A 17,250-nucleotide genomic window follows, 5' to 3' on the forward strand; every position below is an offset into this window, starting at 1 on the left:
CAGGCCCCCCCGCCCCGGCAGCGGTCCAGGCCCGAGCCGCAGCCAGAGCCCAAGCAGGTGCTCCCGGGCTCCAGCATCCAGCGCCGCGCCTCGGTCGCCACGGCAACCGGGGAGGCGCTGACCTCTGACCCCGAGGCCCCGCCCGGCCCCGCCCCTCGCGTTGCGGAGAGCAACTCGGAGCAGGCCAACCCGGAAGTGCCGCGGCCGCCGCTTTCCCCGGGGTCAGGCGCCGCCGGCCCGGCCCGGCCGAGTCCCGAGCCCCGCGGAGCTCTGCGGCTCGAGGCCCTCCCCGCGTCCCGCAGGCGCCCGCGCGGACGGCCTCGGGCCGACCGGCTGGCGCTCGGTGACCCGCCCCCGCCCGGAGGGAGGAGCCGCGGCGCGGCGAGGGGCGGAGGGACGGGCCGAGAGCGCGCGGGCGAGGCCGCGGCCGCCGGCGGTTCGTATTAGCGGGGTCGGAGGTGGAGCCGGGCCGAGCCCGCGGGCCCCCGGCGGAGGGGAGGCAGGCGGGAGGCCGGCGGGGGGCCCGTCGGCCGGGCGGCCGCCCTCCTGTGCGGGCCTCGGGCGGGCGGCCAGGCCTCACCGGCCGTCCGCGGCCTCAGGCAGGCGCCGCGGGGCGGGGGGGCGGTGAGGCGCGGGGCGGCCGCGCGGAGGCCCGGGCGGCGCGGCCAGGTGATGTGGGCCCCCCGCGGTTCCGCGGAGGAACGGGCCCCGGCGCCGCCCGCCCCCAGTCGGCCCGGCTCCCACCAAGTGCCCTTAGGATGCGGTGATTAGAGCCGCGAGCTCTCCCTGCGGGAGGGGCACCGCCTGCGCCGGGAACCGGGCCGCCGAGCCCCGGGGTCGGGAAGATGCTGTCCGAGCCAGCCCCAAAGTGGTTCCCAACCCACGTGCAGGTGACAGTGCTCCAAGCCAAAGATCTGAAGCCGAAAGGCAGAAGTGGCACCAATGACACGTACACGATCATTCAGCTGGGCAAGGAAAAGTACTCCACGTCCGTAGCCGAGAAAACCCTTGAGCCAGTCTGGAAGGAAGAGGCCTCCTTCGAGCTGCCGGGGTTACTCACGCAGGGCAGCCCGGAGAAGTACATTCTTTTCCTCATAGTCATGCACAGGTCCCTGGTGGGTTTGGATAAATTCTTAGGTCAGGTGGCCATCAATCTCAATGACATCTTTGAGGACAAACAAAGGAGGAAAACAGAGTAAGTTATGTAATTTATTTTGATTTGGGGAGGGGGGAGGAAGCTTAAATATTTATGGATTTGCTGTTTGGGGACCATTGTTTATGTACTTGTGACTTTGGTCTTGGACTTGAAACATGACCCAGTTTTAAACACCCTATTTGCATTACTTTGAAGTAAAAATAGCGTTGGGATGATTTTTTTTTTTGAAGTGGAATGATTAGTGATCTATCTTGTCGTTTCTGTTGAAGTTAGGTCTGTTAATTGAATATTTTGCACTAGTTCTAAGAAAATATTAAATCTTTTGTAAGAGATCTCAATCACAGTGTTGACCAGCTAAAACGAATATAGGTATAAATTGGGATCATTAAACATCACAGTTTTCCATAAGCTGGGAAAAAAATCAGAAAATTAAATTCATCAACTTAATATTTGTGTTTGTTGAACGCTGTGGCCTGTCAAAAATGTGTCACCAGATTTAGGACTTTTTATTTTCAGCATTATAAACCCTGTTGACTTTAATTTTCGTTCAACCAGTTTGGAGGATCGGGACATCTTCACAGAGTTGAAAGTTGTGAAAAGAAAAATAGTTTTGGAAGTATGTACAAACAGCCTCTGTCTTGAACCCACTGACATTTTCGATTTGGAACACAGTGGAGATATTTCCTCTAGATATAGTTCAGCACAGCTGATGTATTTTGACTATGTTAACTGCTGGAAGAGTAGAGTGATTAAAATATTGCAATGATGTTAATAACATGGCATTTTTAGTATGATTGTTTTCAAGCTTGTATTAGTTTACACTACCAAAACGTAAACACTAGGATGTTAATTGTCTGCAATTGAAAAAGTTACGATTTCAGAAATAAACTCGCTCCATCCTTAAGCTTAGAATTTTTCTGGTCTGAGGGGTTGTGAAGATCGCTGGAATTTATGGGTGAGAAATGGGTTGAACTTGTAAGAGGACTTCAGACTTTCAAAATCGCTTTGTTGTTCCCTCCAATCATAGCAATAATTAATTTACCCTTAGTAAACCTTTCTACAATGGTTATTTAAATTAATACTAATTTCTTGTATTTAAAACATCTACCTTCTGTTTTTTTTCCCCCATACATACCTTTCAGCAGACTTTAAACACTCTTGGAGTTTCATAAAATTTTGTTTTGTTTTGTTTGTAATCAGGCCTTTCTTTACCTAAGATTTAATATATGTCAGGTTCCTTAAACTGAGGAGATGAAAGTAGTTTAAAAGGAGAGATATTTTTAAAAAGTGTCAAGTTGCTTATTTATCAATGATTATTATAACTGGACTATCTGCTACTTTAAAGTAATATTTGTTTTCCTCCTCTGGATTCTTTATCAGATTTAAAATGAATACTTACCACCTAAGTTGTTTTAAATGGTTAGTTTGGGGCGACAGTATATACTGAGTGAAGTGTTTTGGTAGTGAACTTTTAAGCGTATTGTAACTTCAGATTTCTTTCTATACTTTAATAGTAGTTTTAGTATTAATGAGTAATACATCACGGGCCTCTAAAGCACTAATTCTCCACGTTTAAATAGGCCCAGTTGTGAACCCAAAGATTCTAAGTATAAAATAACTTTTAAAGTTTCTTCTTATTGTCTTTGGCAGCATCAAGATTGCATGAAATTTCGCCATAAGCAGTGCTCTAATATCATGCTCTCTGTATAAAATTGATTAGAACTTTTTGGGGGAAATACTTTGAAATGTTATCAACAAGCCTTGTGGTGTTATTGCATTCAAGTGGTTTTCATATGTTATTAAATCTTTTACATTTTCTTTGTGGATATATGGGGACCTCATATTGGATGAGGTATCTTTATTGGTAATATTTCTAGATTTTTAATATATTTAATAGCTTCCTTTTCCAGCACAGCTGTACATGTGGCACAGTAAGAGACAGACTCCAGCCACTAGTGTATTGCAAGAAAGATATTTAATATTCTGCACATTGCTAAACCTTGTCAGCATATTCCCCAGTGCTTTTTAGAAAACGAATCTGAGTGATGAAGGCTACCAGCTGATTTAGAAGTCCCATGGAACTGCTGGGTGTGACACTTTTTCCTTTTTGACATTGAAGATGACAAGTGTTTACATCTTGTCTTCCACTTATTCCTTAAAAGGCAGAGAAGTGTGATAGTTGAAACTATTATTTTACTTATTTTTATACCTTAACAATATTTTTTCTTTCAAGGAGATGGGGAAAAGGGCCTGAGCCAGAACCCTTTGAGCGGAAAGAGACCTCTGTATCTCTCCCTTTAATGGAAGTCTGGGTTGGTTTTGGCATGAGATTTAAGGAACTAATATAATGTTTAACAATAGAATGGTAAAATCGTTGGTGCTATTATATAATATCCATTGATTTTTGAAAAAAAAAATCTAAGTAGTTGATGCTTGTCCCCCACCCCCAAGGCTTGTGAGAAGTAATAATTATCAGAGTCCCAAGATTTAGGTACGACTCACACATGCGTGTTTTAGGGCTTTCTTGGGTCTGCAGTGCACCTGCCTCGTGGCCTTCGGCCTCTGGCACCCTTTCTGCCATTCTTGCTCCATTTCTGACCACACAGTACCAATTGCTTGGGAATTGTTCCCACATGCATGGTGGTTTCTGAACATGGACCTGTGCCCACTGAAAATTGAACAGAGGCCACGTATAGTTTAAATTCAGCACTCCAGAGGTGAAAAGAACCAGCATTAATCCTGTAAGCCCCCAAATGCTGTGTCTTCATTTTATCTTTTTGAAGCCCTGGGAAAACACGCGCTGTCTCAGGAATGATGCTTGAAGGTCTCATTAAGACTTCCCTCAGATCAATTTAAAAACAAAGCTGTTGAAGTTATTTGTGCTGCCTACTTTTTAAACATGTGTCCACATTCTTTGCAGGTGTTTTTGTTTTTGGTGAAGGGATGGAAAATACACTGTATTTACAGCATGTGAATTCAGATGCATAGTTGTTTTTTTATTTAAAGTTTATCTAATTCTTTTGAGTTCCTTAGTTAAAAAAAAATACAAGCACACACTTACTTGAGTTGTAGCTTGGTGATCTTAAAATTACACTTGTAGAAACAGGAGCGGAACATTTATTTAGCTAAGGACAAAGTAGGTGTCTTGGAGGAAGCTTATACTCAGTAGTACAAAATCTATATTGCCTTCCTCTTTGACTCTCACATCTCCTGATTAAATCCAGTATCCTGGAATGTGTGCGGCCACGTGGCTAGCCTTAACACATGTGGCTCAGCACATAGGAGGAACTCCTATATTCCTGCAGATGTTACTCCTCCCAGCTAGATTTTTCCCTCCTACTTTAGTGGACATTAGGAAGTTGTTTCATTCTCTGCCTCAGTTTGCTCATCAGTGAAATAATTCAAAATGTTAAAATAGGTGATTTCATTTGATCTTATTTCTAAAAGCCTTTGTGAATTTTGTCTATCTTCACCCCTTTCCCAGATGTGCTTTATTTGTTGTGTGCATGGAATCACACATTTGTTAGTGTTTACTTGTTTGAGGGATGTTTCCTGAGGTGTATTCACCTGTTTTTCTGTATAGCCTGAGGTATTGCAGAATATTTCTGAGGTAGCAGAAGTGTTTCTCCTTCTGTTGAATTGGCTTTGTTTTCCATCACTGTGAGCTCATGGCTGGGTGTAGTGCCCTTACTTCATTCCCAGGGATTTGAAGAACTCAATTTTGTATTATTGTTAAGGTTCTCTATTCTACATTTTATTACAATTATTTCTTCTGGTTCCTGATCAGATTTTACTACTTTTTATAAGGGGTTTTCTCAGTATAGTGTCTCAGATTAATGTTCCCTTTTTATTTTTTGCCAATCCTGGGGCTTGAACTCAGGCCTGAGCATTGTCCCTGGGCTTTCTCAAGGCTAGCGGTCTACCACTTGAGATACAGCACTACTTCTGACTTTTTCTATGTGTGTGGTACCCAGGAATCGAACCTGGGCCTTCATGCGTACTAGGCAAGCACTCTATTAGTAGGTCAAACCCCTGGCCCCTAATGTTTCCTTTTTTAAACTGCTTATTTTCACCTACACATTTCTTGATTGAATTGCTTCAATTTAGTTAATAAAGAGAATATTTCTTTTACATGTTGTTTTCCTGTATCTCATATCTATTTATATATTTTCTGTCATTTCTCTGACCCTTCTGAAATGGCCAGTCTTCTAGTTGATACATAGTAAATGCAGTCTCTTGGCATTTCCTGTTGGTAAAGATGAGAGATATAATGTACAATTATCAGCGTTCCATTGTAGCTAAGAAAATTTGTTACAGTCTTTTGGAGCTAAATTTAAATAATAGCATGTTTACAAGAATGGATATCATGCTTCATTGCTAAGTAATGTGAAAACATTGTAGAAACTTTTCCAGGCTTGATTTTGCAGGCTTATTTGGCTGTGTGCCCTGTATACTGTCCACTTAGGACACTAAAAACTGAGGAATTTCTCAGCGATAGAACCAGTGTAAACAAAATGAAAAGGAAAATTGCTTCTTATAGCTCATTTGAGGCAATAGGATAAGTTGAAGGGGACTGAAAGCCTAAGATTTGACTCTATTTTTAAAACTAATTTTTGTTCAGTAGTGCCACAGAAGCAATAATAAATGAAGCAAATAGTTTCTAATGAATCATTATAACTTTTTTCCCCTTTGGAAAGCAAATGATTTCTAATGAATCATTATAACTTTTTCCCCTTTGGAAACTTTACAAGACATTTGTCACTTCTTACATTTCACTTGTTTTGTCTCTCTTATGTGAATTTAAATTGCAACATTTGCCATTTTAATGACTAACAAGTTGTAGTAGGGATCTCTAGTGTCAATGAATTTTTACTTTCATATAAGCAGTATATTGGAAGGAGGCTAAGTGTTATGAAAATGTGATCATTATTTGTCATGGTATAGTTACTACTATGGTATAGTTTCTACCTCCTTGTTTTAATGTTAAGCAGCTGGTAGTGTTCACTCCATATGGAAACATAGTAGCAATTGTTGATGGAATGTTTTAATGATGAATAATTCTCAAATTACAAAAGGTTATCTCAGAAACCTCATTCTGCTGCAGACCTATTTCTTTACCATATGTCACATCACAGAGACAATAAATAGGTATATATTCATATATATTTTTTTCCTAAGTTAAATTGAGTGAACAACATTTAGTCGTTGGGTTGTCTTGATGCGTAGCCCCTTTAAAAAGTTACTTGTATATACTAAAATTTGCTATTTTCTCTTCATTGTGTATTGCAATAGATTTTTTTTTCTTCTCTTTAAAGGTGGTTCAGGTTAGAATCCAAGCAAGGAAAAAGAGTCAAAAACAGGGGTGAGATAAAGGTCAATATTCAATTTATGAGGAACAACATGACAGCAAGTATGTTTGACTTATCAATGAAGGACAAAACAAGATCTCCTTTTGCAAAATTAAAAGACAAGATGAAAGGTAGAAAAAATGATGGGACATTTTCTGATACATCTTCTGCAATCATTCCAAGTACTCACATGCCTGATTCTCATACCGAATTTTCCAGTGGTGAAATACAGATGAAATCCAAGCCAAAAAAGCCTTTTCTTTTGGGTCCTCAGAGACTCTCTTCTGCACACTCCATGTCTGATTTAACTGCATCCCACACATCTTCTGAGAAACTGAAGTCTGGCGTCACAGGTCAAACACATCTTCTTGGTCGCCAAATAGATTCCTTTGGAGTACTGCCAGAAAGTGGTAAGTGTCACCTCCTTTCCACTTGTCCTCTCAACAGCCCTCAGTGTTTATGAGTTAAAATTTTAAATTAGTAAAAATCTTAGTTTCTTGGTAACATAAAAATCCTTACATCGCTAAGGTCATTGAGGACAAAGTTTGTCTGCTTTGTATTTATGTTATTAGATGATAATAAAATGAGTCCCAGTCTCCTCAAGGCCTGGCTGTGTTTTTTACTGCTGCTTCTCCTGTCTCAAAAGGCTACAGTATAAATGAACATTCCATTACATCACAAAGACCCTAGGGAGGAGAAAAATAACTTTTATGTTCAGAAATAAGAAAGGAAATTTAATGCTAATGATGAAACAAGTTTGAGGACTTGAAGCATGTTCATGCCAACAGATCCTCTAATTTTGACATTACAGTTTGTTTATGTAATGGTTTCTGAGCTAACTAAATTACTAATTATTTTAAAAACATACTGATTGTTATTAGCCTAGATACTTTTGACTGCTGTACCTTACCATTTCAAGGTTGTTTTCCATGATTACTTTAAAGGTTAATACCTTTAAATAGCTAATTGCTATGATTCTAAAAGCGGTAGAATGCACACAGAATGTGTTAAATGTGTGATGTAATGTGTCACCGATTATGTACTAACTACAGAATTGTTTGTAGGAAGTCTCAAGTCACCACACCGAAGAACATTAAGCTTTGATACTTCTAAAATGAAGCAGCCTGACAGCATTGTGGATGGAGGCGAATCCTCCTTTGGAAGACAGAATGACCCATTTATAAACGTGACTGCTTCATTACCCCAAAAATTTGCAACACTGCCAAGGAAGAAAAATCCATTTGAAGAAAGCAGTGACTCATGGGACAGCAGCATGAGTTTATTTTCAAAATCAGTTGAAGTAAGAAAAGAAAATAAAAGAGAGAAAAGGGAGAAAGTGAGCTTATTTGAAAGAGTGACGGGGAAAAAAGATAGCAGAAGAGCTGACAGACTTAACAATGGTGGATCTGATAGTCCTTGTGACTTAAAATCGCCCAGTGCATTTACTGAAAATCGGCAGGACTATTTTGATTATGAGTCAACTAATCCGTTTACAACAAAATTCAGGGCTTCAAATATAATGCCATCTTCAAGGTAAGCTTCATAGTAGTGAAGTTGTGCTATTTGGGGAAACCTTGTACTTTACAGTATTACATATTCCATTTAAACACATGCAGATTTTAAATTCCTTTTATTTTGCTTGAAAGAATATATATATATTTTTTTTTGCCAGTCCTGGGCTTGAGCTCGGGGCCTGAGCACTGTCCTTGGACTTTCTCAAGGCTAGAGCTCTACCACTTGAGCCTCAGCACCACTTCCAGCTTTTTTTCTATGTATGTGGTACCGAGGAATCAAACCCGGGTCTTCATGCATGCTAGGCAAGCACTTTAACCACTAGGCCAAACTCCCGGCCCGAAAGAATATTTTTAATGAGAAATTACAGAACCAAGTAGTGTTACGCACATCCTTGGAATTAAACTTTTTAATCTTGGAAGGATAGAAGATTCTCCACCCTCGTCTACTCCCATTCACGTGAGCCAGAGATTCCCTACAACTTTGGGAGGAAACAGTATGGCTTTTGCTGGCAGTGGGTGAGAATAAGTGATGGGTGTTAATTGAAACCCGAAATGTGTTTCTAGATATTTTCTAGGGATTAATTCCTGGGCTGTTTGGAGGTTTAGTAGGCCAGTAGCAGCCCATGGGCTATTCTTTAACAAATACTTCTTAAGTACTAATGGTTTCATAATAGATGTTAATTGTCCTTTTCAAATGGTTGATTAGAAACAATTAACTTGAGTATATTTGTTGGAATTCATTAATGCTTATGTGTACAATAAATACACTGAAGAGATCTATATGAAACTGTACTCATAGAAACATGATAAAGGTTAAGTTCTTAAGTTCTGTATGTACAGATACTTAATTCTAAGTAAAAGTTGAAACTACACACATTTAAGTACAATGACAGACTTTATAGAAGTGAATGGTGCAAAAGAGCTGATTTAAGAAAGTCTCAAGCTAGGTGCTGGTAGCTTATACCTCAGACGGTTGAGATCTGAGTAGTAGAGCCCCACTGGGTAAGAACGTCAAACTCCTGTGAGACCCTGAGTTCAAACCTCAGTACCCACCAAATAAAAAGCAAGTCTAAAGCCAAAATTAAGATGAATCTAATGAAATCTGAAGTTAATTATAGTATAAGAGCATGGTTGAATGTTTACCATATAATAGAAAACATTATGGATTCATACAGATACACGGATATAGACCTGTAGAAGAATCTTGGCTTGACAGTGCTTTGACCTCTCTAAATCTCAGAATCTTTATCTTTGAAGCAAACAAACTATCTAGCTTATAGGAGTCAGTGAAGACCAATAGTATATGAAGTACATATTACAAAAGCCGTTCACAGATAGAGAATCTGTAAAAGCCAGTTGCTGTAAGTTGAACATCTTTAATCCAAAAATCTGAAATCAGAAATGTTTTTCTGTAAGAAGTACTGGCTAAAGTATTAATATTTCACCTGGGTGTCAGTGGCTCCTGTCTATAATCCTAGCTACTTAAGAAGCTGATATATGAGGATTGCAGTTCAAAGTTCACAGTAGCAGAAAAGTCCATGACACTCCTATCTCCAGTGAACCACCAAAACCAGAAGTGGAGCTGTGGTTCAAGTGGTAGAGTGTCAACCATGAGCAAAGAAGCTAAGGGACAGCAACCACACCCTAAGTTCAAGTTCTACAACTGGCACAAGACACGTAAAGCTTATGCAAGTCTGACAAAGTCAAGAAAACTCAAACCTGAGACTTTTGTATCTCAAGCATTTTGAGTAAGGAACACTCAACCTGGGTTACATTTTATGTGTTATGTCATTTTATGAAGAGAAAATTTAGTGTTGGCATTCTCTCTTTTTGGGATTTGTTCATCTATCTCTCTTGCATCCCTATGATGTGTTAAAAAGAATGCATTTAAAATTTTTAAAAGGAAGTGTACAGTCCTTTAATCAATAAATGGGTATTTGCCATAACTTTGGAAAGCATCATTCAGTGTTGTTTATGGACTTTACAGCAAAGAGATAAGTTGTATCATATGGTATCTATTTTATAGAAGACCTCATAAGTTTTTGAGACTCTGTTCTAAAATATATTGGCGTTTCACAGAGTGTACTTCACATATTTTGTTAAATCCTAAATTATGGGAGTAAATAGAAACACATTGCCTTCTACTAAACTTCTTTTGCAGATTGTTGAAAACAGCTATCTAAGATAACTAAGAGATTATGTAAGTTAGGTAATTTCAGAGTCAACTAAAAGCAACCAAGGGAGAAATAATAGGGAAAATATTTTAAAACTATATTAGGGAATATATAAAAAAAAATAAGTACCCTCACATCTTGAAATGTCCTCTTCTTGCTGCATATGTGGATTGCCCTGGGCTTTAAAAGTGTATATGGCTGGTGGTAGATTTAGTTTTTGTTTAGGGTTACTTCAGTACTAATGCCATTTCTATCAAAATTAGAGTGATTTCTTGATAGATGTACAACGCGATTGCAAATGTGTAAAAATAATTTTGTTTTTAATGTTAAGGCTTTCTCTTATTCATATTAATGAGGTGCCAGATATGAGGGTAGAACTTGTAAATTCCTTGGAAGTTACTCTTTTTATGTCATAAGCCATCTTTGTTGCAAATATAAAACATCTGCAGTGAAGTTATTCTAATTAATAGTGTAAAAAGGCAGAATTGAATACAACTAGGCACATGGAAAAGAGCACTGCACACAGTTTCAGCAAGCTGATTTGTCTGGGTGGGGTTTGGGAGGATATGGTCAAAATAAGTGTTGCCTTTACATACAGGGTCTCCTATCTTGTTTATCCTCCCTGTATCTTTGCCAGTTATGTGGGCCATTATGTATTTCTCACATTAGCCTCCAAACCAAGTACACTTCTAAAGCTATAAACTCAACATTACTCAGATACATGTTGTAAATTATTTTTCCATTAGTGCTGAATAGATATGCTTACAGAGTCTCCTGGATTCCTGTGACCAGTATTTGTGAAAATACGGAACAAAATGTTGAGAGCAAAATAAGTCACAATAGAACTGGAATTTGATTGGTGAACGAACTGGCTCATCTTGATCTCATGAACACAGCAGCTGGGTTATTAACTCTTAGGTACATGATCTGTAATGAAAATGGAACTCACTCTCTATGCTCCAAACCTCACACAAATTTTAATTTTTTTTTTTTTTGGTACAAAGGAACCCAGGACGTTGCACTTGCTAAGCAAGCACTTTGCCTCTGAGTTACATTCCAGCCCTGCACAAATTTTAAATGTTCTGAAGCCCCTTTTCTTTTACCCTTAGAAGTTGGGAGGTTTTTGTTTCTCATGTGTGTAAAATTAACCTGAAGAAATTGTGTTAGAAGTCACAAAATCTACTTTATGTTGCTTCTGTTTTTGAAGAGTTCCCAGAGCCTTGTGCAGAACTGGTAGAGGAAATTAGGTTTTATGTTGGGTTCCTTCTACAAAGTGTGTTGCTCTATGAAACACTTCCCCAAATTATTAATTCACAGTGTCCTTTTTCTCTTAACTTTCCCCTGCTTCATGGAAGCCTTTTCTACTCTTGAGTGTGAGGATGTAGTTTGTTGGGCATTTTTTTACTTACATCTTATCTTCTAAGCATCCCATTGAAAACAGGTTAAATCACTAAAATTTTAAAGGCACGTAGCACATAACTAAAGTCTGTAAGAACAAAGTATTTAAGGTTGGTTATCCCCAGGTATCAGTGATTTATCACAATAGAAATCTATGGTGTTTCTCAAGGCAGTTCATGGAGATGGGAATGGGAAGAGTGGCTCCTGTGCTCTGTGGGGTCTTTCAGCTCCACGAAGTCTCTCAGGAAGCAGGCTTCTTCCTTCTTGTGATAAGTGGCCACTGTGGATCACACTGTGCAGCCTCTGAGCTGGTGAGACTTCAGGCGGGACTTTTTACAGGCCTGGCAGTGTTGTGCAATACTTCTTCACACATCCTGATGTCCAGAGCTCCCGACCACTCCTGCAACCAGGTCAGAAGAAGGGTGTAGTAGTGTGCCTGAGGAAGCAGAATTGGGTTTCAAGTGAGCGCTGTGTCTTCTGTAGCCACCAGCACAGCTGTCTGCTGAGTCAGTGGTTTGGCATCTACAGAATCCCTCTGTCCAAGCAAGCAAGGTACAGGTGGAGTTCGTGTAATTTTCAGGGAAACATATGTTTAGTTTGTATTTAAAAATTGCTACTGTTCTTGCTTTTGATTGACAAATATCACAGACTAGCATCATCAGCCTTATTTTTATCTTCATTTGTTAACCAACTTAGGAACTTGCTTATTATATTTTTCCCTCGACTTAGAAAGCATATTTTTTTTTTGACTAGCAAAATATTTTTCACTGTAAGAAGGTTTTTTTTTTTATCTTTTAACTCTCATTTCCCATGCAGGAAATGTTCCACTTTTTAATTTCTCCATACTTTATCCTGTTATGATAAATCTTAACTGAAAGTTACAAATGAATTTTTGTAAGTTTAAAAAATACTGTTTTTTAAAACTTGGCCTTGCATGCTCTAGGCAGGTGTTCTACTGCTGAAACACATCTCCAGCCATTTTTGTGCTTGTTATTTTTGAGAGGGTCTTGTTTCCTGTCCAGGTATGCTACTGGATTATTATCTTACTATTTTTTAAAATTTTTTACTTCCCACCATATCTGGGATGACAGGTATGTAGCCACCATGCCCAACAGAGGATTATTTTCTAAAATCAAACACTGGGTGTTTGTCACACCACTTTAAATGCTTAACATGTTAAAAATAAATTAAGAATTGGAAATGGGTAGTGTTAGGTCACAAAGTCAACTTCGTTGTTATTGCTTTTGAGATAAGGTCTTAACTACATTCCTGTGGCCCAGGATGTACTGGACTTAATATCTTTTTGCCTCAACCTCCTGAGTCCTGAAATTACAGACATGTACCACCGTGCCTGGCTGTTTCCCTTTTGTGGAAACAAAACAAAACAAACACCCTGGGGTAGAATGTCTTATGTAGCCCAGCGTGGACTCCGTTTGGGTCCTTCTGCTTCATCCTCACCAGCACTGGGGTTATAGATATTAACAGACATGTGTCAGTACTGGGTTTTATTTGTAGGCCTTTTCTAGAAGAGTCATACGCTCCTACTAGCTGAGTTGAGAGGTGCATTGAGAAGGGCAGAGCTGAAAGATGGGAGTACCCTGAGTTGCTGAATGCACCAGAGGAACACTGGGCTGGGAACAACCAGTTAGACCTTGAAGGAAGCAGAGATTCCCAAACACTAAACTGTGGGGTTTGCATGTATTCATTATAGTGCTTACTGATATTTATCCTACTAAGCAGGTTGTATGGGCCACAGGTATTTTCTACTCTGTTTTTAAAAAAGCCAAGGTAAAAAAATGTCGAAAGAAGACAAAATCCAGCTTCCTCTTCCTTAATCTCAGAGCTTGCCATTTTTAGACTTCTCTCACCTGTTTCTTTCACCTTTACTTTTCACTGTTCCTCACCACCGTCCTGAGTTAAGTTGATTTCCTTACTGCATCTCTCTTTGTTCTAAGGGCCATATAAACTGTGCCACCTCCCTCCCTGGGCACATTGAAGGATACACTCGTACCTTGATTCAGTGTTATCAGTCTGTCTATCTTGGATGAAACACTGCAGTGTTTCTTTAGTAATAACTCGGTGTGTCTCTTCATTGGATTTCTGCTAATAGAGAAAATGTACTTGCTACAGGGTGTGTGTTGTGTCAAATTCTTGTAAGCCTTTCCCGTGAACTGTGTAAGCCTTGTGATGGTTGTGCTGAATTTTCATCCTCAGGGCACTTAGCCTAGATCAGTACTTTCCTTAGTACAGATCATTATGGGTTTGTAGAGAATCTTGAAACTAATTTGTTGGACCTTACCTCACATAAATTAGGATCTTTGGAGACTAGGGCTAGAAAAAAATCACCATTAAAAAGAAAAATCAAAAACAAAACCAAAAAAACTGCCCACTGGAGGGTGCACAGTGAGTCTGGAAACTTGCTGATCTGAACTATATTACCTATTTCCTAAGCCCTGGTAGGTTCTTGTTGAGGATGAAATCAAGAGTTTTGCTCCTAAGCTCTATTTGAACAGTTTTCTTATAGCACCAGGCCCTACATAATGAGATAGAGGGCACACAGGAGAGAAGGCAGAGTGGCACAATGAAGAGGTTGAATTTGGCTGAATAGACAAGACATATCTAGATTGTGGTGGACATTGAAGAGAAGCAGAAATGTCTGTTTATTATAATATCTGTGGTTGAATTGTTTTTCTAGCATTCAGGTAAAAATCTGGCTTTCAATAAAGCATGACCCTGAAAACATTTCTACAGCCAGGTATTCGGGTACATACCTTGTAATCCTAGCTACTCAGGAGATGGACATGAACAGGAAAACCTGTTCATCTCCAAAAAAATGTAAAAAGAAAATTTAGATTGCCCTCTGGGTAAGAGGATTCTCATTATCAAAAGGAGAAATTTTCATTGTATGAAAAATTGTAAATGTCAATATTATTAGCTTACTTTGTGATATGAGCTAATATAGTTTGAAGGTAGAGGCTCAGTCAGTCAAAGAACAAGAACTATTGAGAAATACTTTTCCCAGGGAACTTTGGGGAGCACCAGTCTTAGGGGTTTGCATAGAGAGCAAGCACACTGTGTGTCCTTGCAGTTGTGAATACCAGGCAGGACATTCTACTTGTAGGGTAGCTTAGTGGTGTGTTTTCTAATGTTCTTGAAATTATTGATTTCCTCAGATCCCATACATGTGCCTGCTGGTCTTCTTTTTTTTTTTTAACTTTTTTTTTTGCCAGTCCTGGGCTTGAGCTCAGGGCTTGAGCACTGTCCTTGGACTTTCTCAAGGCCAGAGCTCTACCACTTGAGCCTCAGCACCACTTCCGGCTTTTTTCTATGTATGTGGTACTGAGGAATCGAACCCGGGTCTTCATGCATGCTAGGCAAGCACTTTAACCACTAGGCCAAACTCCCGGCCCCTGCTGGTCTTCTTAAGCCAGTGAATTTAGGCCAAATGTATGGATAGGCCAGAAAGTGTCTTAAGATGAAGACCTTGTATTTATCACTTATAGTTTATATAATTTTACATAGCTTTGCAGAACAGGTAGCTCCCCTTCATATCCTCCCTGCCTTTTTTCTTTTTCCCTATAACTGATTATGTGCTGTCTATTATTGTGCAATATGAGCTACAAAAATAGATCATCCAGAATGTATGTATGTTTCCAAATTCCAAAGATCATATCTCACCCTTTACTTACTAGCATGTAAACCATTGCTAGGAAGTTGTATAACATGTCTAGAAAAATGGATTTCTTAATGTAAGGTTATATTTCGATTTGGGACAGTATGGTGAACAAGTGATCCTTAAGAAAACTTCTATTCATAACTTTCAGATTTTTATTTTTAAAATGTCCCTTCCAAACTTTTTTTTTTGTGAATTAGAGCTCAGCCTTTGCTATTGTCAGCCTTTCGATGAACATTGTTTATTTTAATAGCAGTATTTACTTTCTATCCATGTTTGTCTTAACATAATTTGACTGTTACTCATAGTGGGCCACAAATCATTTCAGACTCATTTAGAACCTGAAAACACAAACTTTTAAGATGATTCCTGGAGCCTTTAATCCACTAGTGCACAGGGATTTTCAGAATGTTTCCATGTATCAGTGACGGGGAACATGAAACCAGTGATGTGATTAGTTCCCGTAACACCAACTGAAACTTCTGTGTTCTGCTCCCTCGAGTCTACTGGAAACTTTTTTACCCTTTGTCATCCTCATAGTCATTATAAAGTCTCATTAATTGGGGCATCTCCCTATGGGTTAATTTGCAGATACTAACCATGCTCTCCTTTTCCTAACTCACTAACGCAAATTGATATTCTTAGTCCTGGAAATTGAAAACACACACATGCGTGTGTGTACATGTGTGTACACATACACACTTTGTAACAGAAAAAGACAAACTTTGCTAAGTTTTTTTCCCCTCCTGAGTCTAGAGATTGAGATACAGAGAAATTATGTGAGATAGAAGAAAACAAGTCAAAAACCCACAAAAACTACTGTAGGCTAATAAACTGATGTGAAAATTTCTCAATTTACAGCACTTGACAGGTGCTAAAAGAAAAGCATCTTTAATTTTAATGTGTTGTTAGGACCTCTTTAGAGAGACTGTACAAGTTATTAACAAGGTCCTCTGAGACAGGAGACGGGTAATTAACAAGACCTATGGAGATATAGTTTAGGTAATTAACGAGCTCTTAGGCACTGGACACTGGATAACACATAGCAAGTCTGATAGTTAAAGAAGACAGATTGTTATGATATGATCAGATAGGAGATAGAGTGTGTAAGTCCACTGGAGGTTTCTGATAGAAAGTATTAAGATTATATTCCACTGACCCCAGTGTGCTAATTTTTATAAATCAGTATGCATGCTATTTTGGTTTAAGACTTAAGGTAGAATTTGAGAACTATTTCTTTATAAAATCAAGAAGCAAGTGTGCTTGTTAATGTAGATTAGTAATCTTTGTTAATTGCCATTAATGAATTGTCTATTTTTAGGAAAATGAATTAAAAAACATTTTATTATCCCCAAATTTGCTTATTGTGGCCTGTTAGCTAAAATTGCGTATTCTAGATTAACCTTGCTCTGGTGTTGGCTTTAAATTTTCCATAATCCAAGCCAGAGAGCAGCTTGCCCTGGTCCAGTTGGGTCTGAACCTGCAACTGGTTCCTCTAGTCAGGAACTAATGATTCATTCAAGTCTGAGAGTTTGAAAATGCTTCCGTTTGAAAATACTAGTCGAGTTTATTTCTTGGTAACTTTGATATGACTGGGGTACTTTTCAGTCTTTAGTTTTGGTTCAGCAGGCTCCCACACTCAAGAAGCATTTACTTTACAAATGTTAAAACTCTACAGGTTAAAAGTTAAGTGTTACTCTCTTTAAAGGTCAAGAAGGGCCCTGGGAGACTCCCTAGGACTTGGCCTTGCTCCACTAGTGTCTCAGGATTTTTTTTTCCCTGATTTTAACTCAAGTGATACTTTGATTTGTTTGAATATTGTATACAAAGTAACCAGATTACTAAGATTATAAGCACTTTATGTGAGCTTATAGAAAAAGATGTATGAATAGTAGATCTTAGAGAACTGAGAACATTGGTGAATTGGACTGTTATCTGATTAGTGCCCTACCTGGGCCCTCAGATAACAGATAGAGACCTGTGAGGA

At 39.3% G+C, this 17,250-nt stretch overlaps 1 protein-coding gene across 3 annotated transcripts in view; it reads left to right on the top strand.

Annotated features, from left to right (window-relative positions):
* The first annotated feature begins 356 nt into the window (after positions 1 to 356).
* The window catches only part of Rab11fip2 (RAB11 family interacting protein 2), a 39,745-nt gene continuing 22,851 nt past the window's right edge, over positions 357 to 17,250 (top strand). For 2 of the 3 annotated variants that reach the window (XM_090345776.1, XM_090345777.1), the window contains exons 1-3: positions 551 to 1,195; positions 6,472 to 6,914; positions 7,569 to 8,037. In XM_090345776.1, coding sequence (XP_090201902.1) covers positions 846 to 1,195; positions 6,472 to 6,914; positions 7,569 to 8,037 — 1,262 coding nt within the window. In that variant the 5' untranslated portion in view covers positions 551 to 845. Of the gene's footprint in view, positions 437 to 550; positions 1,196 to 6,471; positions 6,915 to 7,568; positions 8,038 to 17,250 lie in introns of those variants that run through there. The other variant, XM_090345778.1, reaches the window with a different exon arrangement.

Source organism: Megascapheus bottae, chromosome 15, assembly GCF_031878675.1.
Source record: "Megascapheus bottae isolate mThoBot1 chromosome 15, mThoBot2.hap1, whole genome shotgun sequence".
NCBI classification, from domain to species: domain Eukaryota; kingdom Metazoa; phylum Chordata; class Mammalia; order Rodentia; family Geomyidae; genus Megascapheus; species Megascapheus bottae.